This window comes from Artibeus jamaicensis, unplaced genomic scaffold (assembly GCF_021234435.1).
Source record: "Artibeus jamaicensis isolate MK-2021 breed Jamaican fruit bat unplaced genomic scaffold, CSHL_Jam_final scaffold_1283, whole genome shotgun sequence".
NCBI lineage: Eukaryota > Metazoa > Chordata > Mammalia > Chiroptera > Phyllostomidae > Artibeus > Artibeus jamaicensis.
Window position 1 is genome coordinate 23161853 of NW_026522028.1, and position 25624 is coordinate 23187476.

General features: G+C 45.6%; 1 protein-coding gene across 9 annotated transcripts in view; it reads right to left on the bottom strand.

The window, feature by feature from the left end:
* The window catches only part of WWC3 (WWC family member 3), a 100678-nt gene that overhangs the window by 24814 nt on the left and 50240 nt on the right, over positions 1-25624 (bottom strand). For all 9 annotated transcript variants that reach the window (XM_053655787.1, XM_053655785.1, XM_053655783.1 and 6 more), the window contains 4 exons: positions 24920-24999; positions 13859-13988; positions 10990-11127; positions 9143-9216 (listed from right to left, as the gene is read on the bottom strand). In XM_053655787.1, coding sequence (XP_053511762.1) covers positions 9143-9216; positions 10990-11127; positions 13859-13988; positions 24920-24999 — 422 coding nt within the window. The remainder of the gene's footprint in view (positions 1-9142; positions 9217-10989; positions 11128-13858; positions 13989-24919; positions 25000-25624) is intronic.

The following is a 25624-nucleotide window of genomic DNA, read 5'->3' on the forward strand; positions in this document are numbered from 1 at the left end:
CCTGCCCAGGAGACCTTGACTGTGTATGAAATTCCCAATGCCGTGCAGAGAGCAGAGAGTCGACTAGGGCTGAATGCATGGAGCAGTGAACATACACACCGGCAAATGTATGGAAGGGTGAGAGGCAGCCCTGGTGAGTGTGCGCGAGGGCATGGTGTGAGCTACTCTGGGTGCAACCCAGTGAGCCGCACTAACGCTGTTGGCACTGCGTCCTCAAGGTGCAAACTACAGACTCTCTCCTCACTTTCCGTGGGCCTACATGTCCATGTGTTTGCCCAGCAAACAGACTGTACTGTTTTTCGTGTCCTGGGGTGTTGGCAAGTGCAGATCAAGTGAAATAGATGTGGCTCATATTTTCAGAGCATCCTTTCGAAGCAGGGGTAGAATGTTTTTAAGTTTAAGTGTGGCTAGACATGAGCATGATCTAGTTCCAGACAGAAACAAGGAATGTCAGACTCAACCCGAACCCAGCGCTGTGGAGGACGGCGGTTGGCATGCATGTCCAAAAACCAAATCCAAAGACTTCTCTGAGGTCACAGAGAGCTTCGAGGGAGGCCAATGTCAGGAGCACACAGTCCTGCAGCCTCTAAGGCAGCAGTTCTCATGGTGGAGTTCCTGATCCACAGCTTCTTCGTCACATGGGAGCTTGTTACAAATGTGAACCTCAAGCTCCACCCAGACCTGCTGACAGGGGTACTCTGGGGACCAGGTGGGGCAATCTGGCTTTTGACAAGCCTTCCAAGTGCTTATGTGTGATGCCTGCTTAACTTGGATACCTTCTGCTTTCGGGCAGCCGGACCTGATCTGCAGGATGCTCATTGGCATTGGGGCTCTTAGGAACTTGCATTAGGCACCATGTGACAATCCTCACCAAAATGGGAATGGGCGAAAGTGCTCCTGAGACTCCCAGTTCCTATGCCCAGGGCACATGTCACTAACCAAAGCTGGCATCCTGCCTGCTGGGCCCAGACTTCAGAATCCTCCTCAACACTGTGTTCCCTGCAGGTACCGACAATCAACGAGCACTGGCCCATGTGTTAAAGCCTGTCAGCCAGCCCTGAACCAAGGCGGTCTCCTCCTGAACCAGACATGAGCACGGGGGCCAGTGAGCCTGGCCAAAGGACCAGGCAAGATCCCGTCCTCAAGTACCAAAGCAACCAGAAAGCCCAGAGTCAACTACTTTAAATGTATGCATTTACTCACCTCCGATTCCCCAAGAAGGTAAAGAAAATAGTTGAACGTCAGTAGCTTTATTAGACAAGTTCTTTTCTAAGTTAAAACTAATTTCCTGCAAATGTGTTGGAAAATGGTGCCAAATCATGTCACTGAAAAAACTAATGACAGAGGCAGCTGAATAGAGTTAGGGATCCAACTGCGCTTAGGCGTCCACCTCTGTCTAATTAGCGTAATGAAAATTTATGGCCATCATATAACTGAAGCCTGAGGAAAATACACTCCAAGCAGACCCATAAATAAGTTAGTGCCAAATCAGACACTATACCCAATGAAATCTCTGAAACCTTCTACTATAGATCAGGACAAGTCAAAGGTAGGGAATAAATATAAAAGTGATGAAGAACAATGAGCAAATCCATTGTGTCCTCATAATTTTCCATTTCAATTTAGTGGACCCACAGGAAAATCTGAGTGAGCCCAGCTAAAGTCAGCGCTATTACCTTGTAATATATACTGACTCTCAAACATACACTATAAGCAGGCATATTTTAGAAGCACTCCTTTTGAGATTTCTGAAGTTTACACATAGGATCAAGATTCCATTTGAGTTGGGTCCAGGTTAGCCGCCATGCTACAAGGATTTAAGTTGCTGAGGGTGACGGAAGATGCAAATCTAGATAATCCTACTCTTTCCCAGAAAATCTCAAGGAACATCCACTATAAGAACAAAGAATGAGGGAGGAGAGAAGGAATTGCATGAGGGAGGGGAGGCAAAGGGCAAATTTCAAAAGGTCGGCCCACTGCAGGCACCAAAGAAGTAGTACCGTGGCCCAAGTAAAACACCGTACTGTAACTTTCCACAGCTTGTGAGAAAAATATGCAAGGATATATGGCGAGGGACAACCTCAGGAGCAGAAACAAAATCTGGAAGAAGCTGAGTTCATGCAACCCATCTGGAAAAGCTGTTTGGGCTGTGCTGAACACTAGGCAAGCATTTCTGTGCTTAAGACTAGTGCTTTTCCAAAATAATTCCATTTGCCAATGGTGCACATGGCTCTACGTCCATTTCAGAGCCATATATGACTCTGGGACAATGCTGGCATCCACTGCGAGGTGCAATTTCTTTCCCTGTATCTACGCTCTAGAGGCAGACACCCAGCACCTGCTCTCGGCCAGGTCGAGAGAGGCACATGTGTCTATCCGCACTGGAAGCTAAAAGCTCTAGAAGAGCTTTCTTGTACATTCACCAAGGGATAGGACAGCTTTGCCTTCAAAACAATATCCCTTGTCTAACACACCACTGGCCTGGAGATAAGCCACCCTTGAGGAGCAACTGCCGCATGTTAGGTTTACTGGAGGAAACAAACTCGCTGCCTAAGGCTAAGTCTAACACAGCTCTAACACCCCTTCTTCTCTATCCATGCCAAACAGCTGACCCCAGGTTTGGAACCCCATTCCTGGACTACCATCATTCCAATTGTGGGTAAAACAAGGGGGGGGGGAATGTCCAGAATGGTCCTTTTCTGAAATATCACTTCAGTGAAATTAAATACATGGGAGCAAAGCAAGGTCATGATTCGAGTTTACAAAAAAGAAACTTTTCCCAGTTCATTTTTAAAGAGAACTGAGAGCCACTTAAAATTGGCAAGGGTTCTTTTTTCCCTACAAGTCAACTGTATTTTTATTGATTCTTATTTTCGATAGGTGATACATTTTATGGCCTATATATAATCTCTCACAAATGCCTTCAAAAGCTTTAAAATCTATGACCTCGTGCTCATGGCAGTGAAGAAATGAAAGCAAACCGTCAGTCAAGAATTCAGGTTTCATATTTATTATGTGCTTTCCAAATTCTATTCCCTGAACAGGTCTAATGTGGACAGAACTAAAATAAGAATCATTTTTCCTTTCCTAGTTTTGCCCAAACACCTTTTCTGTTACAATCCAGGCACCATTAAACTGTGAGTGGAAACCTGCATTTATACTGCAGACATAACTCGGACCCTCACAATTCACATGAAAATCTTAAATATGATTTGCATTTTTCCAAGAAAACATGCACTTTCTGTATTACACAGTTTGGAGGCATTTTTACACAGCCAGAGTAATCCCCAATTATTTGACTTACAGCAAATTCTGCAGTCTACTATATAATTTCACATGTTCCTAAAATACTGCTGCTTTCTGGAACAGAAGTGGCAGTCCAGGCAAGCCGCGGGCCCATGTGACAGTGATGAGACGTGACGGATCCCAATGCCACATTCCAGGACGCAGTGTCAGCTTAGAGCCTCGGGCCTTCAGATTTCAATTACAGCTACAGATCTGATACTCTAGGTTTCTCTCCTTAGTTTTCTTTTTGTAAATATCCATTTAAATAAAAATGCGTAACTTCAAGAAAATCTCAGCTGAGATCTAAGATGAATGATGAAATCACTTCAGCTGATTGAACTAACTATCGATAAACCAGCACCCATTCAGCTCAACTCTTTATTCTACACTGGAAATCCGAGAAGTCTGAATCTAGAATACGCGGCATAAGGGTCTACTAATACCCCAACATTCCTCCCTGCCCTCACATCTTTTCCCCTTTGAATGTACAGATCTTCAGAGAGCAACTTCCCTAAATGAAAAGCAGACCGTCTGCAGGCTTCTTTCTCTTGGCCTGAATGGGGAGAGGGAGCCACGACGTCAAGGACCCTTTCCTTTGTTTCTCGTAGCCCAGCCCCACCCCCAAAACCCAGATACACAGTCACTTGAGAAATGAAGAAAAAATCCAAGCGACTGATCAAATTCCACTGGAATCCTAACACTACCCTGATTCCTGACAACGGATGAACAGCAGGACCCATCCTGGCAACAAACACTAAGACACAGAGAAACTGGATGGGCCGAATGTTTTGTTCCTATCTGGACGGCAAGCGTTTCTATGGAAACAGCTACAGTTTGTGCACAGTTCTGGAACAAGTGCTCTTAGGTTAAAAATAAGGAGCTATCTGCGTCACCGGGATTGCTTCAAGAAGACTTGCTCTTCCAAATTGGCCTTGAAAAATTCTGCAATTTTTAACCGATAAATCCTAACCAATATTCCCATCCTAGAGTCTCCTTGAGAATCCAAACTGATGTTCCTGAAGGGAAAGGAGGCAGCAGTTGTCTGAGTGCATCTCACATGACTCAGAGTTAAGAACACAAAGCTAGTCATGAGAGTGCTGGTTTGGTCTGGAGAATTCTCTGGAAATCACACCACCATTTGGAATTATGAGTGGCATTTCCACAAACACCCTTTAAATTCAAATATACATGAAACCTCTCACTGTCCACAACACTGCATTTTGATGATTTCCCAACTGTGGAAAAACACTCACATCTAGACGTACAAGGAAAGACTTCTCTGATGTGCTTAAATACAGAAACTTCTCCTGGTTTAGAAATACCAAAGCCATCCTGACCAGGTTGCTCAGTTGGTTGGAGCGTTATCCCATAAACCAAGAGGTCGAAGGTTCAATCCCCAGTCAGGGCACAAGCCTGGGTTTCGGGTTCAGTCCAGGGCATGTGTAGGAGGCAACTGATCTGTCTCTCACATGGGTGTTTCTCTCCCCCTGCCTTTGTCCTCCCCTTCCCCCCTCTCTCTGAAATCAATAAGCAAGTCCTTGAGTGAGAATTAAAAGAGAGGGAGGGAGAAAGGGCAAAGCCCTGGAGGTTTTGCAGAGGGGTGGTACAATTTCTGATGACACTGAACTCATTTCCATAATCCAGGATCATTTTGCCATCTCAAGATCCTGAATTTATCAATCCCACCTGCAGAGTTCCTTCTCCACCTGCTCCTGTAGGCCCATGTTATCTACAAACAGTAGAAATTTAGGAGCAAGACAAGAGCAAGATTTCTCAACTGCAGTGCTACTGATGCTCTGAGCCACCTAAGTCCCTGCTATGGCATTGTCTTGTGCAGACTGGGTGTTTGGTAGAATCCCCTGGCTCCACCCACTCAATGACAGCAGTCACGAGAACCAAAAATGTCCCCTAGGGGCCAAAAATTGCCCCGTCAATGGTTGAGATTCACTATGAACAGAAGAATGATGGGATCTCACATGCTTTGAAAGGATCATTTATCTGGAAAAAAATTCAGACATGGCAATTTAAACAGCCCAAAGTCACAGAAAATTACCCTGAGCTGCACCACCAGTACAAAACTGCACCATTGTGACCAGGGAAAGCATGTGACAACGGAGAGAATGCCTCCGCCCATTATATTAGTAAAATTTACAAAGAACAGTGATATTTAATGATGCTAAGGAGACAGAAACCAGTACTCCCAATCGTCATAGGTGGCGGTATGAAGTGGTTAAGTCATTTTGGAAAGCAATTTGGTGACATCTATGAAAACTTTCTATGCACGTGTCTCTAGACCCAGACAGTTCATTAGTAAGTATCTGAGGAAACAGTCATCTCTGCAAGACTGGGTCCACTAACAGATGCGCCGTTTGTGGAAAGGAAAAACTGGAACCATGGAAATGTCCATCCATTGGCCAGTGGTTATCACGTGACAGAGGCTATGCATCACATTCAACTACACTGGTCTGAACTGAGTTAAATGTTCACGTAAAAGACTGGACGGTTTCACACTGGACCGTTAACGATGGCAGGTGGGATCAGACAGGGGAAGACAGATGACCTCTATAACAGTGCCTTTGACAAAAACAAGGTATGCATGTATTATTCACATAATAAAACTAAAATACATGTGGAGATATACACATGTATGCAAACATGCATGTGCTGTGTGTGTACAAGCACACATATATACCCTGGCATATGTACACATATCCAACCAGGAGTAGCCCCACTCCCAGGCAGAACCCCTGGGCTCCTCACATCTTTTTGTTAATTGTGAAGGACTTTATCTCCCAAACAGATTAAAGACCACATGTGTGGTCTCTAACAGATTACACCGCATAGACCACTTGATTTCTTCAGAACACCTGCAACAGGGCAGGTATTGAGGAGAAACGCAGTCTCCCAGTCCCCCTGCAGATTCTCTGCGTGGATGAAGCTAGTGGGGCTGCCCACACAGATCAGCCATCGGGAAATCATGCAGTGATGGCCCCACTAAGATGCCACAATCCTCCAGCACAGACCAGGGGTCCTCGGCCTTGGCACTGGTGACACTGGGGGTAGGTCATTCTTTGTGTGGGGCATCCTGGACACTATAGGATGGCGAGCTGCATCACTGATCCTCACCAGATGCCCAATGCACCTCCCCCAGAGCTGTCACAACCCAAACGTCTCTAGCTGTGGCCGGAAGTGCCCTGGAGAGCTCCCCTTGCCCCTGCTGGGAACCACCGCCAAGTGGGGAAAGGGCAGGCTGGGCCGCCCCAGGATGTCTATTCGGTGCATCCCAGAAAGGCATTTCCGAGAAGCTCCTACTGTCCCACAAAGGCTGAAACACTGGGCACAGGACCCTCTTCTGTAGCTGCAGTGTTTTTCATACCGAGGTCCCAGCAATCTTGAAATACCTCTTTCATTTAACAGATACGAGGAAGTGCACTGTCCTCCCCTGAATAAGTTTCTCAAATACTCAACTGTTTGCCCAAATGTATTATCTCAACATACCATCTCTGGAAAACAAAGAAATCACTTGCTATGTTTGGTAAATGTCACAGCGAAACACGTAACAATTATGTTCCCAAGTGTAGCAACCACCTAGTTTCTGCGTTTTATACAACACAGCAAATTCCAGCGCCCACATTGTGCAGTTCCAGAAGAAACATGTGAGAATGAGCAGAGGAACACTCCGAAGGGACAACCGCCTGACAAACCCCAGGCGGCTCAGGGGAAGGAATGAGCCTAGATGGGGAATCTGAGCTCGGAGATAAGCAGCGCGGCCGCAGGGGCTTGGCCACAGTCCATGGGCAAATGGAAAGCCCACCACGGATACCTCGGGAAAAGACGGGAAGGATGGGGTACAGGCCCGGGCAAACAAAGGCCCATGTCAGTCCCAGCCTGCCCTCCAGCGGGGAGTCAGATGATCGGCTTTTGTTGCTATTTTTACATTTTCTAAAAAGGCAACAAAGTGGATTTCCAGACATCCATGAATGATACAGTATACTGAGCAGACCCAACTACTAAGCTTCCAGAAAGGACCCCCCTCGCCCCACTTGGCATTCCACTCCTCTTCCCCCACCCCCTAAGACAAAAGAAACTTTAAAAAGATATGCTTTATAGGTTTCCAAAGTACATATTTTCAAATCATTTGGTTTTAAGACTCTTTCCAGAATGCGAAAAACAAAACAAAACAAAACAAAACCAGAGTGTCTCTAAAAGGAGGACATGAACGCTAGGCCAGGGTCAGACTGTTGGAACCAGGGCCCCTACACACATGGGGTGAAGCGGAACATGCCGAGAGTCCCGCGGGCCTGTGAGGGCTACACACCACCTCTCAATTTGGCCCGTGCCCTATAGTTAGGACTGGGAGGGAGGGAGGGAGGGAGGGAGAGGGGAGGGAGGGAGGGAGGGAGGGAGGGAGGGAGGGAGGGAGGGAGGGAAGGAGGGAGGGAGGGAAAGACAAACTTGAAAATGCACAAACAAGGACAAGTCTCAATTTTCAAAAGGCAGATGATTTACAACACAGGTTAACGGAAATAATGGCCTTTCAATTCTCACTATCAAAATGAAACAGATTCAGTCACAGGCAGCAAACACAAGGCCCATGGGCCGAAATCTTGTTTTATCCAGCCCGGCACCTTGTTTCTACCTCGTGACAGCACCGAGCTCCTCGCCCCTAGTTAAGGAGAAGTTACATTTATTTATGCAGTCCTAAAATTGCATTCGACCCTTTGAAGGCAACTGTGAGGCTGATGTGGCCCCCCGTGAAAATGAGTTGGATACCCCTGGATTAGGTATTGCCAGCACCTGCTGACCTAATCCTTATTAAACTGTCTCTCAAACCAAGATACGTGACTTTTGCCATTAACCTATGGAGTTAGAAGGCACATATTGAAGAGAGAAAACCATTTTGCTTCAGGCAGTCTGAAGGATTGATGCTCAGATAAAAGGGAAGGAGGGAGGGGGTCGGAAGGGATGGGAGGAGACAGGATGGTAGGAAGCCGAGGAGGTGGGGAGTTCCGAACTACCTGACAGGATAAGGAAAGCCAAAAAAGACTCTATTTTTATTACATCATATCTTTATAACTATTTGCCACTTTGAGAGCTTGCCCATTTTAAAAGAATATGAAATTTTGTCTACAAGGAGGGACCCCCCCAAAAAAAACAGAATTTATTTACAAAAATTGTATATTCATTCTTACATGTTGAAACTTCAGTCACCATCAAAGTACAGTCCTCTCCATCTGATGCAATACACCTATGGAGACGTTTTTTCCACTGCTCACAACAGTTTTTGAACTCATTAATTTTGATGCCTTCCAGTGCTTCTGCCCTTTTTTGTTTTCCCCTCCTCCACATTGGCAAAACATTTCCCTTTGAGAACCGGTTTTCATCCAGGGAAACAAAAAAAGTCGCTCGGAGCAAGATCAGGTGAATAGGAAGGGTGGGGAAGGGGGTCGTGCCATTTTTGGTCAAAAACTGCTGAACACGCAGCACTGTGTGTCCAGGTGTGCTCGTAAATCACCCATCATGAAATGGGCAAATGCATTCAGTCTTCAAAAAAAAATTCGCTGAAGCCAAATGTAGCCTCTCACAACACCACCAACTGGTGCACTGATCCAGATGGGTTTCTAGAACACTTGGCCTAGCAGGGGAAGCCTATACTACAAGGGGCTCACCCTCCAAAAGATAATTCTGGTTTTTTGGCGTCCCCCCTCGTATGTATTAAGAAGTTACTTTATTTTTTATTCTATCAGACACTACTTTCCAATAAAAAGTGAACAGTGACACAATGGAATGCCAGAAAGTCTTTGCACAGGAGAAAGCGGGTAAGCAGAAAGCAAGATTTGAAAAAGGAGCTTCTTACCTCTTTTTGGCTTCCTCATACTGCCAATTAAGCCTGACTCGGTCTACCAGTCTTGTTTTATCATCGAAGACAAACTTTCCAAAACAGAGTGGGGCAGGCGGGGGAAGGAAAGCATATTAAAAACATATTTTCAAAAGAGAAAATTCATTTAAACTTTTAGCAACAATGAAGAATATCTGAATTCATCTTTCCATTTCCACTTCTCAAAGGTCTGGAAGGAAACACACCAAATAGTATTCAGTGGCCACCTCTGATCAGTGGGGCTGGTCGACTTTTGCTTTCCCAACGCTGGTAGCTTTTTCTTAGACAGTGAAAGTATACTTATTTATTGTGTAATTTCAAACAATAAATTAAGTTTTCAGAGAAATGGGGAACTACCTGATAAAAGTTGGTACAAAGGCAAAACAATTCATCCCACGTTGTGCAGCACATTCTCCTCCACTGACCGTGCCAATTCGCTGCTGGCTGGGCACAATGGCACAACCAAACACTCTCAAAACCAGGAGAGAACCTTCACACGAACCTGTTTCTCTCAAACCAGTGAAGAGTCTCTAAATTCTAATTCTAACCTCACAATAAGCAGCAATGACTGAGTCACGCGATTCACTGAGTCTTGTACTTCTTTCCTGCCTTCCTTCCTGCCAACATCTCTGGGCAAAAATGCCAGATGTTTCTGACTTACAGATTCTCCTCATGGTCACCATATTCTTTAAACCAAAGAAGCCTGGTCACAAATGCCCAATCCTACTTCAAAAAACAATGAGGGCAAAACTGAAAACGGGGCTAGTCCAGAACATCCAAGACACAAGAAGACATTATTTAAAATATTAGATTCCCCTCAAAGAGGCACTACCTACCAAAATTTGAAAATATTAGCTAATTATTTAAAACCCAGAGGTTTTTGTCTATGGTCCTTCCCTTCCTTTTTTTTCCTCTTTATTTAATTTAAGGGAGGGCATTCCATTCCATTGGTATTGCATCTTGACTTAAGCAGCCCAAAGGAAAAGAAGCCATCCAAGCTGTTTTTCCATTTATAACAAATAAATGATAAATGTCACTCAATGGCATTACAGTAGTAGTGTTTTCAAGCATTTGCCGCCCTGCTTCAAGTGACAATTGCCAACTTTATTTTTGTGGCTAACTCAAGGTTTCACTAATCACCAAAAAGGGGCATTATGAAATTCTTTCAAGTCCCAAACAAAATTAATTTTAATTCAATTTAATTTCCTGCCACTGTTTTAGAAGAGTAAGAAATGGCACCAAAGTACAACCCAAGCCTTTGTGGCTTTGAGCCTTCCAGCCACAAAGCCTTGGAAAATCACTGGTCTAAGCCAGAGATCAGCAAACTAAGGCTGGAAGGCTCCATCTGGCCTACCACCTCTTTTTATAAATAAAGTTTTATTGGAACACAGCCCCACCCATTATTCACATATTGCCTATGGCTGCTTTTGTACTACAACACAGTTGTGTAGGTGTGGCAGAGACTGCACGGTCTACAAGGCCTAAAGTATTTAATATCTGGACCTTTACAGAAAATGTTAGCTGATTTCATACTCTAGAAGGTCCTATGTGTGTCAGAAAAAACATCTAAACTCAACTCTCAAAAGGATTCTGCCATTTTCAAAAATCCGAATCAAAGTTGGAGGGAATAAGCAATTAAATCGTATCCCAGGCCACTGAACCTTCACAGCTGGATATGAGAAACCATTTTTTTTTCTTCAAACTTAGTGTCACAAAAGCCAAAACATTTCTGAAGAGGTGGTGAAAAATTCAAGCAAATGAGTGATGGCAACCCAAAAGCAGCCCTTCTCTCCCGACCCACCCGGTTCTTCCCCTGGTGAGCATACCTCTCCGATGATGTCGGTCTGAGACCCAGCATCGCAGAACTGGTGAGACTCGCCAGGAGCGCCCTGATGGTGAGAGAGCTCTTGTGGGTCAGTCAGAGAAAAGTTATTCCTGAACCCGTCAGTGAGCTTGGCCAGGCTCTGCAACAGAATGAACAAGCCAGTTGAACAGAGATGGTAATGTGCCTCTCTTTCTAAAAGCAGTTGATTCACTCCGCTTGCAGGTCAGCCGCTTCTTCACCGGAGGGCTGGCCACCCCAATCCCATTCTGTTAGATTTAAAAGAAATGTCCAGCACTGCATGTAGCTGTAACAAAATGCTCAGTGATTTAAATCAGACAGCACTTGAGCCCTCCTGGCACCATGTGAATAATATCGAGAACTGTGGTACCATTCTTATGGTTTCTCAAAATTTTGTGTCTCCTTAAAAAAAAAAAAAAAAAACATTCCCTCCAAAAAAACTCAAACTCCTCGAACCAGAGAGTAGAAGGGTGGTTGCCATTTCCAGGGCCTGGGAGGAGGAGGAAACAGGGAGATGTCGGTCAAAGGGGACAGACTTCCAGTTTGATGACTAAGTCCTGGGGAAGAAAGGTACAGCATGGTGATGATAGTTAACAATAGTACTGCGTATTTGAAACTTGCATAGAGAGCAGATCTTAAAAGTCCTCATCGCATGCACGCACACACACCCCAAAGGTAACTATGTGAGGTGATGGAGGTGTTAATGAATTTTACTGTGGTAATCATTTCACAATATATATATGTATATCAAATCATCACATTGTACATCTTAAATTTATACCATTTTCTTTCTGAACTGTACCTCAATGAAGTAAGGGGAGGGGCTTTCACACCCCAAATGTTCTATCAATAAATGAGTCTGAGACGAACGCTACCTTGATATCTTTATAAACCACACAGAAGGTGAAAACAGCTTCCGTTTACACATTTTTATAACCTAACTTTTCAAGCCTAATTCTACATGGTCAAAAGTCATGTCATATATGTATGTTAGTTTGCCAAAAATCAGAGGAAGCATGGATTCTGGCACCGAGAAGCCCTTTGGGTGAAGGTTAAAGAGAAATCAATTTCCTACAATTTTTTAGAAAGACTATTTCTGCAGACACCAGGGCGCCCAGGTACAGTCCAGCACATGCAGCTGGCTTTGGATGTGGACAACATCATCCTGGACTGGGCCAATATCGCTAAGGCTCTATAAGACAAACAAAACAGCTTAGTAGATTTTACTAGAAGATATTGCCCTGGAGTTTCTCTGAAAAGATGCTGAGATCTGAAGCTTCTTCAAGAAATTCTACCTTCAGCGGCCATAGTGCAGAACCCAATTCAGGCAACTGGGTGGCTCTGCCCCATCTCTGCACATTCAGAAAGGCCAGGCCACAGGCACCAGCTCCACCACCTAGGGTGAGCCCTCTGTGTCCCTGCGGTGGAACACCACCTGGCGTAGGCCTGGGGGTTCAGGCTTGGACTAGGTGGACAGCAGCCACAGAGCACCTGTGCAATGTGCACAAGATGCCTCAGTGAATGACAGCTGTTGTCCTTCCTTACCAGTGCTAGGAGAAAAGCTGACAATTGACCATTTACCTCTCATGACTGGGAGAGGGTGCCTGAAAATACAGATTTCTGGGCCCCTCAACCAGAGTCAGTCCAGTAGGTCTGGAGTAGGGCTCGGTAACCGGCAATTTAAAGAGCACCCTGGAGACACTCTGCAAGTCTCACCTGTTCTTGATCTTAGGAAGAAATGCCCTGCAAAGCAGTTACGTGTATACCTGTCTCATTTGGCCAATGAGCAAAAAATAAAAGTCATAACAGAAACAACTGCACGCATGCCAGAGTGGAATAAAAAGACCAGCATGCATCCATTTGTAAAAAGTCAACTTTTTCTCAAAATAAGAGAAATGACAAAAACCGAAGGTGCAAAAAACTAAAACAACCTAAAGCTACAGTGATCCAAGTCATACAATTACATCCATGCACATGGTAGAACATTATGCAGCCATATTGAAGGTGAAGGAGCTCTTTGCACACAGATATGGGAGAAGGTGGGTCCGATCGTTGTGTGAGGGAGCCGGTGCAGACCAGCAGACACAGCCCTTGCTGTCTGTGAGGGCAGCTGAGCGTGCACAGAAACATGAGTGGTGCGAGAAGGGGGACATAGCAAGACTCCCTCTCACTGACTTTTTTAATTACTTTGATTATTGAACACCATGAATGTATCATCCATGGTTGTGGCTTGAACTGTGTCCTCCAAAAATGTGTTCAAGTCCTAAGCCTGGGAACCTATGAATTTGAGCTTATTGGAAACAGAGTGTTTGCACATGGAATCAAGTTAAGATGGGTTACACTGCATGAGACTGGGGTCTAATCCAGTGACTGGTGTTCTCATAAGAAGAGAACATTTCGACACGGAGACGCAGGGAGAACACCATGTGACAATGAAGGCAGAGACTGGAATGCTGCATCTGCAAGCCTAGGACTGCCAGCAGCAACCAGAAGCTGGAAGAGGAGGAAAGGAGCTTCCCCTATGGTCTTCAGACACAGCGCCACTCTGCTGATGCCTTGATTTCAAATGTCCAGCCTGTAGATTTTGAGAAAATCCATCTCTTTGGTTCTAAGCTACCTGGTTTGGGGTACTGTGTCCTGGCAGCCCTAGGAAAGTCATATGTGTTATTTTAAATATATATGTATACATATACATAAAAGATATATGCACACATAATATATATACACATATCTTAGAATACATATGAATTGTGCATGTAATAAATATAAAATGTGTTTTAAATCCTAAATGAAGGAAAGAGAGACAAGTGGCAGACAGATGGACGGGGCTCTGAAGAGCCCTGGCCTCTCACCTGCATCAGGTCCCGCCTCTCCTTCTCGCCTGTACAGATGGCTTTTTTGATGGTCCGGAGCTCATTCATTATAGCCTGGGCCTCATCCAGTTTGTAGCTGGTGTGAGCATTTGACATCTTACGGTCAATCCTGGTTAAAAAAGTAAAATATTGTCATTCTATGTGAGATGATCGCATTCCATTACACATGACAAAAACCTCAAAAGCTTCATAGGAAGGTGGAAAACAGTGCAAACAAGGTTTTGGCAAAGGAGGCTAGAGATCGCATAGAACCCCCTTGTTGTGGTGAGCACAGAGACGGGACTTGTGCCATCAGGTGAGCACGATGTACAGTCAGGTTCCATTAGTGATAAGGCAACGAGGTCACCAGCTTGAATAACTGCCTGGGATTTTAAGCAGGATCAGGTCTTATTCACTTATCCCCAGCATCTGGTCTGAACCATCCACTAAATAAACATACAGCTGAGTTTTGTGTGCAAGGGGGATATATGGGAAAGAGCAACAAGCAGGGACCTTTCATTAAGGATGCCTTGTATGAAAGTGGAAAACTCTCATGTTTCCTTTATGTATCTCTTTCTTTTATCTCATGCTGGTTCTAATTTATCCTTCTCTCTCTACTACATACTTCCTCGATTCTTTCCTTCAATTCAAACATCCATTCCTTTCTTCCTTCCTTCCCACCTGCCCCTGTGTGCACAAGGCCTGCTTCTGGGTAGCAGAAGCACAGGACTGACCAAAATGAGGCTTGGCTTTGACCTTCCAAGAGCACAGAACCTCCTGCACTATGTCCTTTGTCATCTTCCATACCTAAGTCTTGAGTCTTACAAGACCTCAGGGCTGAAGAAGTTGAAATCCTTTGCTCCAGAAATGGCATGCATTCCTCTAGAATGTGACTAGCGTACATGGCGCGTTCCACCTCGACCATTACACTGCTTATGGTTCTAAGTTATTGCCCCGATGTTAACTGAAAATCTAGATCGTAACGGCCAGTCCAAATGCCCTTATTTTCCACTCACGCAAAAGCATCCTGGCATGCTGGTGAGTACAGGTGACACTCCAGGTCTACAGTGGGACCCTGCGCAAGTCAATTCACCTCTTTAAACCTCAGTTTCCTCATCTCACATGCAGATACTAACAATGTTTCTCCCATTTACTAAGAAGGTATAAGGAAAGGGCTGATCTGGCAGAGGCCTGGTGTGTGATGTTTGTGGTGATTATTACTATTATCAGGACAATTCTGGACCTACTTACTCATGGGAGTAAAAGTAAATAATTCACCAACTCTGGTACTTTATTATCATTAACAAATTCCTGGCCACATGCGTCACGACTCACAGCAAAACTCAGCACCGGAGCTGATCTGAGCTGTCAGCGCCCTTGGAATGAGAGAAGGACAAATAGAACAAGCAGGAAACCATCCCCTCCCTTTGGAAATGGGCTCGGGGGCTCAGCGGCAGTGCTGTGACTGCCATCAGGTTCAAATCAAATATTTATGAAAACTGTTCCCAAGTCCTCTTCCACAGACAGCGGATGCAGGCGCACCATGGGACCCCACACATTAAATGGGGACATCCCTAAATCCCAACATGGCCTGGCCATGTGTTTTTCCACTTCGGCTTTTGTATGGAGAATCAAGAGTCTCTAACGCAAGACAGAAATAAAAGGCCATCCATCTCACATCTGCCAAGGAAGTGGCCTGACTTTTCTTGCAGGAAAAAAAATCTACTCATTTACATAATAATAATGTCTTCTTGTATTCATCTTCTGATCAAAGGCTTCCCAATACATCTCATTTATGGCATTAAACCACAACCCACATAGGCTGATGAACTCTGTAGAGAAAGATGATGGCATTTCCAGACTGAAAAAACAACAAAAACCTAAGGCCAGAAAATTCTGATTTGTCTGTAACAGTCAGTGACCACAGCCCTTGCTAACCAGGTCTACTGGCTGCTCCCGAATGAAAAATACGGCCGAGGGTTCACCTCCTGACACTGACACCCATATGGAGAAATGAAACTTGACTGCCTTAAACGAAGTTGTTGCCATTGCCCGAAAATCTATGCTAGTCCAATAGCCACAGACACACAGCCACCGCTCAGACTGCACCGAGGGATGCCAGCTCCGTGAGCCCCAGCTTTGTACTTAAGTGCTGTGATTTCCTTTTCACTTCTAGCGACTATAAAGCCTAAGGGTGGCCACCAGGAAACCCAGGGACAAAGCCAGCAGTCTCTTAAGGCCCCAGCTTCCAAGCTGGGAACGGCTGCCACGCAGAGGAAAATGGGCTGCAATTCCCCTCAGGCAGAGGGCTCAGCACCCTGTAATCCATCCTATCAGCAGACACTGCACAGTGCCTAGGAGAAGGTCAACTTTACCACCACAGACATGGGCTCCAGCCTTAGCTCTACTGGAGCACTCTGAGACCTTGAAGAAGAATGAAGACTGGCCTGGAGCAGCTGTTTTCACTCAGTTCCAAGGGTATGCCCACGTGGTGAGCAGGAGTAGCTAAAGGGGAAGCATGCTAGGGCTTGGGGACCATCAGCCCTACTTCAGCAACTACCTCCCCTGCTCAGTAGTCTCAAGCTATTCTGCTTCCACAGAAGATGATGTTTGTGGGGAAGGGAAAGAGATGCCACTGCTTAAACAGTGTGAAAGCTATTGGAGAACACGATCTCAATGTTCTAGGAATCTCTGCCATATTGTCATTTAAAAATGGTTATATATTACTATAGAACACATCAATATATAACAAAAATGTCATTATATAAGTATCTCATATAAACATCTTATATAGGATATATTATTTGATTACATTATATAACTATATAAATAGCATATTAAAGTAGTTTAATGTCTCGAGGACCTACTAGGTGACAAAGTGTTGCTGTGTGCTTTACGTTTGTCACCTCCTTTAATCCCCTCAATGGCTTTACAAGATAAGCATAATCTTCTGAGTTTTTTTTTATGAAAAAAATTGAGTCTCAGAGAGATTAAGCGGCCCAAGGTGACAAGGTAAAGTCTGGCCGAGCTGGGACTCAAAGCCCCACCTCCTAATTCTCAAGTCTGCTGGGGGGGCGTGGTTCTGATACCACGGGTGTACCCTTACTCGGAGCGGCCAATGTATAATCCACAGGCTCATATACAGGCAACGTTTCACGGAATTCAAGCCAGTTCCACTTTTCAGACATGTTGCAGTTTCATCTAACAAAAACTTGAAAGGCCAGATAACCTCTTCCTTCACACCTGCAAAATCATTTGGGGGTTTTCTTACATTTTGTCCAATTCTCTCTAGAACTTGGGTCAAAGTCAGAGGATGTGCTCAACGATTTGGTATTTTCTAAAATATCAATATATTACATTTTCTAAAGAATAATAATTTTTAAAATGTTTAACGAAGAGTTCAAGACAGTGCTTATGCTTGTCAAATAAAATGATTGGAAACTGGTAACTGCCCAACAAAAGGTGGTACTGGAGTGACCTCCGCTGTTATGCAGTGTGCTATGATCTGAGTGTTTATCCTGCCTCCCGCCAAAATCCCCATGCTGGAACCCTAATGTCCACCGTGACACTGTTAGAAGGTGGGGCCTCTGGGAGGTGATCAGGTCATGAGGGAGACATTCTCGTGAGTAGGGTCAGTGTCTCTACAAGAGGGACCCTGAGAGCTTCCTGCCCCTCCCACCACATGAGGACGCAGTGGAAAGGCGGCCATTTTTGAACTTGAAAGCAGGCTCTGAGGAGACCTGGCCATGTGGGCACCCTGATCTTGGACTGCCGGCCTCCAGAACTATGGAAAATATAATTACGTTGTTTATAAGCCACCCAGTCTGTGGTATTTTGTTAGAAGAGTAAGCCAAATGGACTAAGATGCACTATTAAAAAAAAAGTCTAGTTCTCGGAATGCTCTGTCTCAACTTTCTACCTCTCAACATTTTTCAGCAGCTTTGGGGAGGTTAAGTGACTTGCTGAAGGTCACTCAGCCAGTAAGGGGCACAGTGAGGTTCCCACTGAGGCCCCTCACACCAGCCCTGATCCGTTTCATCACCAGAGGGTTAATACCCTTCAAGTCAAGGCCTCCAAACTCACACCGTGTCAAATCTGAAGGCCACCCACATAGCCAGTCAACTGTCATCCCAGACTGAACCTTTTTGGTCTTTATGGTCTGCTCTAGAAAGAGATGGTTAGAGAGAAGAGAGGCGCAGCCCCAAACGGTGACCGCAGTACCACTGAGCAGGTAGCTGTGAGATGTTTATCATCGACCTCTTCCTCCTGCTGCCCTCAAGTTTCCATATTTGTTGTTCAATTCAAGATGTCAAGAGAAGTGCACTGGCAAAAGGAAAACCAAACGACTTCTTCAACCCACATCTTGAAGAAAAGGGCTGCCAGGCCTCTAAAGATATTCCATGTTAATACCACACATTACAACCCAAAAGAATGAGAAGTTTTGTTACAACTCTACCTTTTACATCACCAGCTCTGGCAGGGGGCCTTGAATGAACCTCAGAAAGCTTCCGGCAGCTTTCTATCAACAGCAGGTCCTGTGTGGAGCGCCAGACCTGTCCCGCAGCAGGAACAATGCTCTTTTTGTTTCCGCCCCCATTCCTGTGTGTTTCACTGTTATCTGAGTAGTGCCGGGGTTGCGCACGGGCTGTACCTCATGTGCTATGTTAATGGGATATTGTTGGTCTAAGCCTGTTCTAACTGCGAACAATCTTACTCTCTTTTGAAACCACTAAATCCCCTCGGACAGAAAACGCTAATTCCAATATCTAATAGTGCCTCATTCTGGTATCGAGTGCTCAGGAGAGAGTAGGGGCTCTTATTTAAGGAGACGTGGGTTTAACTTCACTCATAACACCCCAATCGGAAAGAAGTTCATCAAGTAATTAAAAGGCTTGAAGTGAAGAGGCCACCAAGCTAAGAATGTACCTCATGGAAACTGCTTATTGGAACATTTAGTTTACAGCCCTTTTCTGTGACTCGAAGAGCAGTAATAAGGAATAGAATTTCTTAAAACATGGTATGTAGCAGGGAAGGAAATGCTAGAGGGCAGTTAATGAGAAGGTGACTGGGCGATTTACAGAGACCTCTCTGACATCTTTGCAGCCCAGGCCCTCACCCCGAGGGTCCCAGTGTCCAAGAATGCAGTGCATTGTGGGAGGGCTCCCGGCGGGCAGAAGCAGTAACAGCAGCTACTTAAGCACAGCACCCATGCTATCCCCAAATCCAGCTTTGTTTTTCTTAGACCACCAATCAGTGCTGACATGATGATTTCTATTTTGTTGTCTATCTCTTTGACTGACATCATGCTGCAGAGACCAGCAGGGTGGCCACAGGGCCAGGGGATTGGCACAGGTGTGACAGTGAGACCAGAGGGAAATGAGATCAGGGTGGGGGCCAACGCCTCTAGAATGTAGATTGTCGTCTAAGTAAGAGTGAAAAGGCTGGCAAGGGTCACCCACAGAAGAGACATTTTAGAAGAACCCCTGTGGCCAGAGTGTGACAATGGCGAGCCACCAACACGGCACAGCTGAGCAGTCACAGTGGAAGCTATGACAATGGAGTGCGTGCCAGGTCTGGTAACAGCCCACCATGAAAGGCAGATAGTACAAAGGGAGCAGGGACAGTGCCCACCCCCAAAGTGTCTTGGGCCATCGTGCCAGCACGCAGGGACATTATAGGTGTCATGGCGGAAAAAAGCTTCAATGGCACATAAGCGTGGGAAACTCGGAGTGAAGCGATGTTAAACGAGCCTCCTGGCTGCAGGACAACTCGGAATCCAACACAAGGTGCATTCCAGATCTGCGAGAGATCTAGCATAGCTGGAGAGGGAGATCTCCCTACACCCACTGGCACACTTGGCATGTCCTCGTGCATCACCCATCTGGGAAACTGCACGCAGACGGGTTCTGAGTCCTCCCCCTTCGGCCCTGGATGCTGAGCTACAGTAAGACAATTCTTCCGAACAAGCTTCAGAAACGTCACAGCAGCGCAGCCCAGTAGCTCCTTCACTGGGAAAGCCCAATTTTCCTGAAAACTTTCATTAATTGAAAATGTCACTCCTATTTGCTGAAGACTTTTATAAAGGGCCTCGGGAGAAATGCAAATGACAACTGCACTGAGATACTATCTCTCACCTGTGAGACTGGCAAAAACGCAAAAGCCTGACAGCACATTCTGTTGGCAAAGCCGTGGGAACATGAACACTCACCTATTAGTGCTGGGAGTGCAAAGTGGAGCGACCCCTAGAGAGGGGAATTTGGAAATATCTAATGACACCAGCGGTGCACTTACCCTTTGACCCAGCAAACCCAGCTCCGGGGACTTGTGCTGAAATCTTTTGTATCTACACGTGCCCAGTGCCAGGTAGAAAGCTGATGGCCAACATTATAAACGGATGTTCCAAGCAGACAAGGACAGAACCTACCAATCATCTTCACACCACAAAAAGAGACCACGGGAGTGTACCTCCTGATGAAAGCAATATCCTCACCCACAAGACATATGTACCCCCAAAAAAGGGAAGAAAAAGAAACTGAACTTGAATCAGATGATGCCCCGCACACTGATGACCCCAGTCTGGATAAATAGCTAAACGACACCATGTGCATTCAAGCAGCCAAAACCACTGTCGGGGAAATTCTAGTAGGAAAGCAAATCAGCTTCTTCAACAAAGTTTTCAGAGAGAAAAACACAGGAGAGGGGAGGACAGATGAAGAGACACACCAGTCGGACATACTGTGTGGGCCTCCTCTGAACCTGGACCCAAACAAACTAGGGAAATGGGCAAACTTGCTGGACAAGGGAAAGTATGAAGAGATAGATTACTATTAAGTGGGATATAGGTATTATAGTTATGTTTTCAAAGGAGTCTAGAAGTTTGGGAGGGACATTTATGGATTAAATATGATTCTGGGATTTGCTTCAATAAGGTACAGCTTCGGGGATGATGCGGTGTGAGAACAAACGAGATGCGTTGTTGTGTGTTAGTTACTGAGGGGGGATGAAGGATACTGGAGGGGGTCCGTTATACTATTCTCTCTACTTCTGGGTAGGTTTGATATGTTCCATCATTAAAAGTTTATATATGTGTGTGTATACATATATATACGTATATAAACAATATACAATATAATATAATGTATATATAATATACACACGTACATATTCTATCGTTAACCCAGAGACTGTGCTCATGGCCAGCTCCCACCTACAAAAATTAACAACATACATAGACTTAAAAAAAATACAAAAGGTTCTTTTTTCCTCACTTGGACCCAAGCGTAATGATGGATTTTCTTGCTAGCCAGGAAAGTTCACCAAGATAAACAAGTTGAGTCTAAGATGTTATAAGCGGCCAAACTCCTGGTGAGGTGCTCTGGAAAAGAACACACTGGATATTCTGGGAAGCGAGAACAGCAGAAATGTTTCTGGAGGAAAACCTAGGGTCTCTGCCTTAAATTGAGGTTGGCAATAATATCCGAGAAGCCCAATTATGGACAAGAGCTCGTGTATTTTCTGTTCTTAGAGTTAGAATCTGACAGGAGGGGTGGGCCAATCACCTTATCAATGCCTACACCAAAGGCTTTCAAAACTTCCCAGTAAATAATAGCAAGCTGCCTGATCAAATTGAAACATAAGAGCCCATCTTTAGCACCAAAGAAATAATGAGGCTGTATCCAACTCATGCACAGCCTGTGTCACTTGGAGGAAGGGACCAAATGACTTGCGCTGGCAGAGAAATTGAAGCTGTAAGGCTGTGTCACAGAACAAAGCAAACATGTACAGTGACAACACGCCATCTAATTAAATGCTGCCTCTTGAGGCTGCTCCGTCTTAAAAGCTGGGGTGGGCCTCTCAGGACCAAGGGAAGGTCCACAATTTCCCCCCATGCCGCTCAGCCTCCACCAGGCTCTGACAGGAAGTGACGACTGTCCCCTGGGTGGGGGCCTGTTTACCATCGCTGCTCCCAAACCTAGGATCTTACTTCAAAAAGTAGAAAGAAAATGCAGGCAGCGCAGGGCCCCCTCTTTGCAGGAGCATAGCTCATACTCCACGCTGACTGCAGGTGTAAAGTTACAACTCCCCCCTTACTGGCTTCCGCTTCCTGTCCAGTCAACCTGGAGAAACCGAGGCCGCCTTTTCCTATTCTTAAAACTACTTCAAGTGTGAGCTGAACTGACTTTCTAGCAATGGCAAGAGCCTGAGTCCTGGCACTTTTTATTTTCTTCACCAGCAATTTTCAACCTTTTTCATCTCAGGGCACACATAAACTCATTACTAAAATTCTGTGGCACACCAAAAAATACATATTTTTGACAATATGACAAAAATAGGTAAAATTTTGATTCATTCACACTGAGCGGCTATTGTAGTGTTGGCTGCTGGCATTTTTTGACAATCAAAGGGACAAGAGGTCAGTGCGCCTCACCAAATACTCAGGTATTTCACGTTTTAAAAATTCTTACAGCATACTGGTTCAACATCATTATTCCAGAGTGTTCGATCTTAGCTGACGTTGCAATATAACCTCCGTCTTCGAATAAGGAAATGGAGATAACCAGAGTGACTGCAACCAGGCAGAGGGACAGGTGCCTGGCCTGGCAATCCCGCCACAGAAGCCAGAGCCGGTGAGGGAAGGCACCAGACAGACTCCCTTCTGAGGCTCAGGGGTCCTGTGCCCCCTCACAGCACCCCTGAACCACCCTGAAGCCTGATCACCTTCACAGCCCGTGTGATGCCTAGCGTGAAAAGTCAGCACCATCTAGAGACATCTCCAAGTCGTGATTCTCCCTCGTAATGACAGAAAGCAATAGCCACATGAGAGAAGGAAAGCAGACTCCAATTCAACAAGTGAGTCCTAGCAATGTTCAAGGACCTACCAAATTCAATGATTGGTTCTGCTTACTTCTTATTACTTCTTATCCAGCCTCTTAGCAGAAGTGACCAGGAGGACGGAGCCACCGCACACACAGAAGCACCCTGGCAGGCGTCCGTGCTCTGGCGGCTGGCTGGGCTGTACCTGGGGGTACCCCAATTTTACCTGGGGGTAAAACTACTGAGCACGCAGTGGTGCGATGGGAAACATTGCCACAAACGGAAAAAGTGAGCAACCACCACCACCAACACCGGTGGCTGATAGGGGAAAAGCTGCTTGATTTGCTTCAGCAAAACTTTTTACAAGTTGTAGCGACTGAGGCTAATTTAAGGAAGCCCCACTGCACATCCAAACTGCAGGAGAATGAGCACACAAACTGCTGGGTAATGGCGGAGAAACCAATAGAGCAGCCGTAAGGGTAAGACTCCAGCTGACACTAAGCGCGTACCCAAATCCACGCCTGGCAGAACCTGCAGGGGCAGGGCCAGGCGTCAGCGCCAGAGAGAGCCAAGCCCCTCCAGACAGGACCCAGCTCACCTTTCTGTTGTGTCTGCCCAGGTGCCTATAACATGCCCTTAATAAAGAAATGGCCAAATGAATCATCACCCAAATCAATCCTGGATGATTCAAAAAGCGAGGCTGAACCTAGTGTTAAACCACAAGGTTTGACATGCCCGGTAATTACCCTTTATGTGAGGCAGAGATAGTTACATTTGTCAAATGCTCGCACTCACACAGCACCTCCCTATAAAGAGCAATAATGCAGTCGCATCTGACACCATCCCTGCATCTGCACACAGGCTGCACGAGAGAGGCAAGCTGCCCGCCTCACTGAAAACACCCACAATTCCTGCCGTCTGCTGAGGCTGACTAGGTAGCAGGCGCTGGTGCTGCCTTCTGGACAATTTATCCCGATGACAGCTGCTAGGGACTGGATCGTGCCAGCCCCTCTCCAATGGGATGGTGTTTGGAGATGGGGCCTTGTGTGGTGATTAGACCTAGGTAATAAAGTCCTGAGAGTGGAGCACCAAAATGGGATTAGCATCCTTAGAAGAGAAGGAAGAGATATCAAAGACCAGAGCTCCCTCAACACCCCCACCCTGTGAAGGCACAGCAAGAAGTAGGAACTGTGACAGGAAATGTCTCCTGTTTACATCCCCAGATCTAAGGTATTTAGCAGCCAAGTTGGCGAAGGCAATCCCCATTGGCCGTGAGAAGAGTAGGCACAGAAGTGGTGAAGCACATGCCCAAGTTCAGCACGTGAAGCCAGGCTCTGCAGGAAGAGAGAATCTTCACCAACAAGCATACGATGCCCTTTCTTAAGAAAATTAGTTCTTGCAGACCAGCAATATCACCGCTTATAAAATAACTTTTGTTCATTGAATTTGCTGACTTAATAAAGCTCACAAATAATAAGAAACCCATCCCCAAACTCCTAGTAGGGATGAAGTTTTCATTGTAAAAATGCCAACAGGAGGAAGATCTATAGACCAGACTGTCTAACAGAATGGTCTGTGGGGATGGAAATATTCCATGAACTGTGCTGTCCAATGCAATAGCTGCTAGCCCACTGGTGCTCAACTGGGGGCAAATGGGCCTTCCAGGGAACACTTGGCAAAGTCTGCAGACATTTTTCGCTGTCACAGATGGGCAGGAGGGTGCTACCAGCATCTAGGGGGCCAAGGCCAACGATGCTGCTAAACATCCTATAGTGCACAGGACAGCCCCACCACAAACAGTTCTCTGGTCCAAAGGGTCAATGGCGCTGAGGTAAAGAGAGTCTACGCTAGCCACATGTGACTACTGAGCATTTAAGACGTGGCTACTGAGACTGGGGGATGTAATTTTTTTATTTTAATTAATTTGATTTTAACCTTTAGAATTAAAAAATGTAAGAGACTAAAACTAACAAAACTGGAATTCAAATGGAAGCAGCCATGTGCAGCTATTGAGAATGTGCATAAAAATAAAATAAAGGTCCCATTTCCCCAGTCATTTCATTTAAAGGAACGAAACCTCTTCAGGCAAAACAGAGATTCTGAGGCTCTGGGCTGAGAACGAAAGGGCACAAACAAAAGCACAGAAGTGGGTGCCCCTGAAGCGTTAGGACTCATGTCCAGGCACCGGCAAGGTCAGCACAGAAGGAAACCTCGGGAAGCTCCCGTCTATGACCCCAGGCAACTCACTCTTGCAGGGTCTCCACCCCCTTTTCTTTGTACTGCAGTTCTTGCTTCATCTGGGTCAGCTCCCGTTTCAATCTGGAAAGCTAGAGACAAATAACATTTTTTTCACAAAAACTTGCTGTGAAAAATTATTTCTACAGTTGTTATCACTGTCATTGAAGTTTCTGATTAGCTTGCAATGTACTGTATCATCTACTGTCTCCATGAACTTCCATTCACACACACACAAAAAAAAACAGCCACCCTGGAAGAATGAACTGCTTTGCTTACAAACCAAAGTCCCAGACTGTTCCTATGCAGGTGGAATGGCAACTATCTTCCCTTCCAAGGTATCGATTTGCTCGTTACAATTAGCAAAGTGTGTTAACATTTTGTCCATCTTCCCTTTTTCTTGCTACTCACAGAGCCCAGTGTGAAGCCCGGCTGTTGAGAGCATGGTCTCATTTAAGCAGGTTCTGGTACCGGCCCCAGGCCTGTGTTAAAGCTCAGGGGGTGGGCCCAGGAGCTCGCCTGGCGAACCAACTCTCCAGGTGCTTTTCTTAGGTGCACTAGAATTTGAGAACCACAGCCCCGAAAGATACCCTTCTGCTTTGGGGACAGAGACACCAACCACAGCAGGAGGCTTCATCTCCGAGGTGTCTCCCAGGCTTCCATGCCAGTGCGACAAAACAGACCCCCTCCCCCCGCAATCAAGAGCAGGGGCTGAGG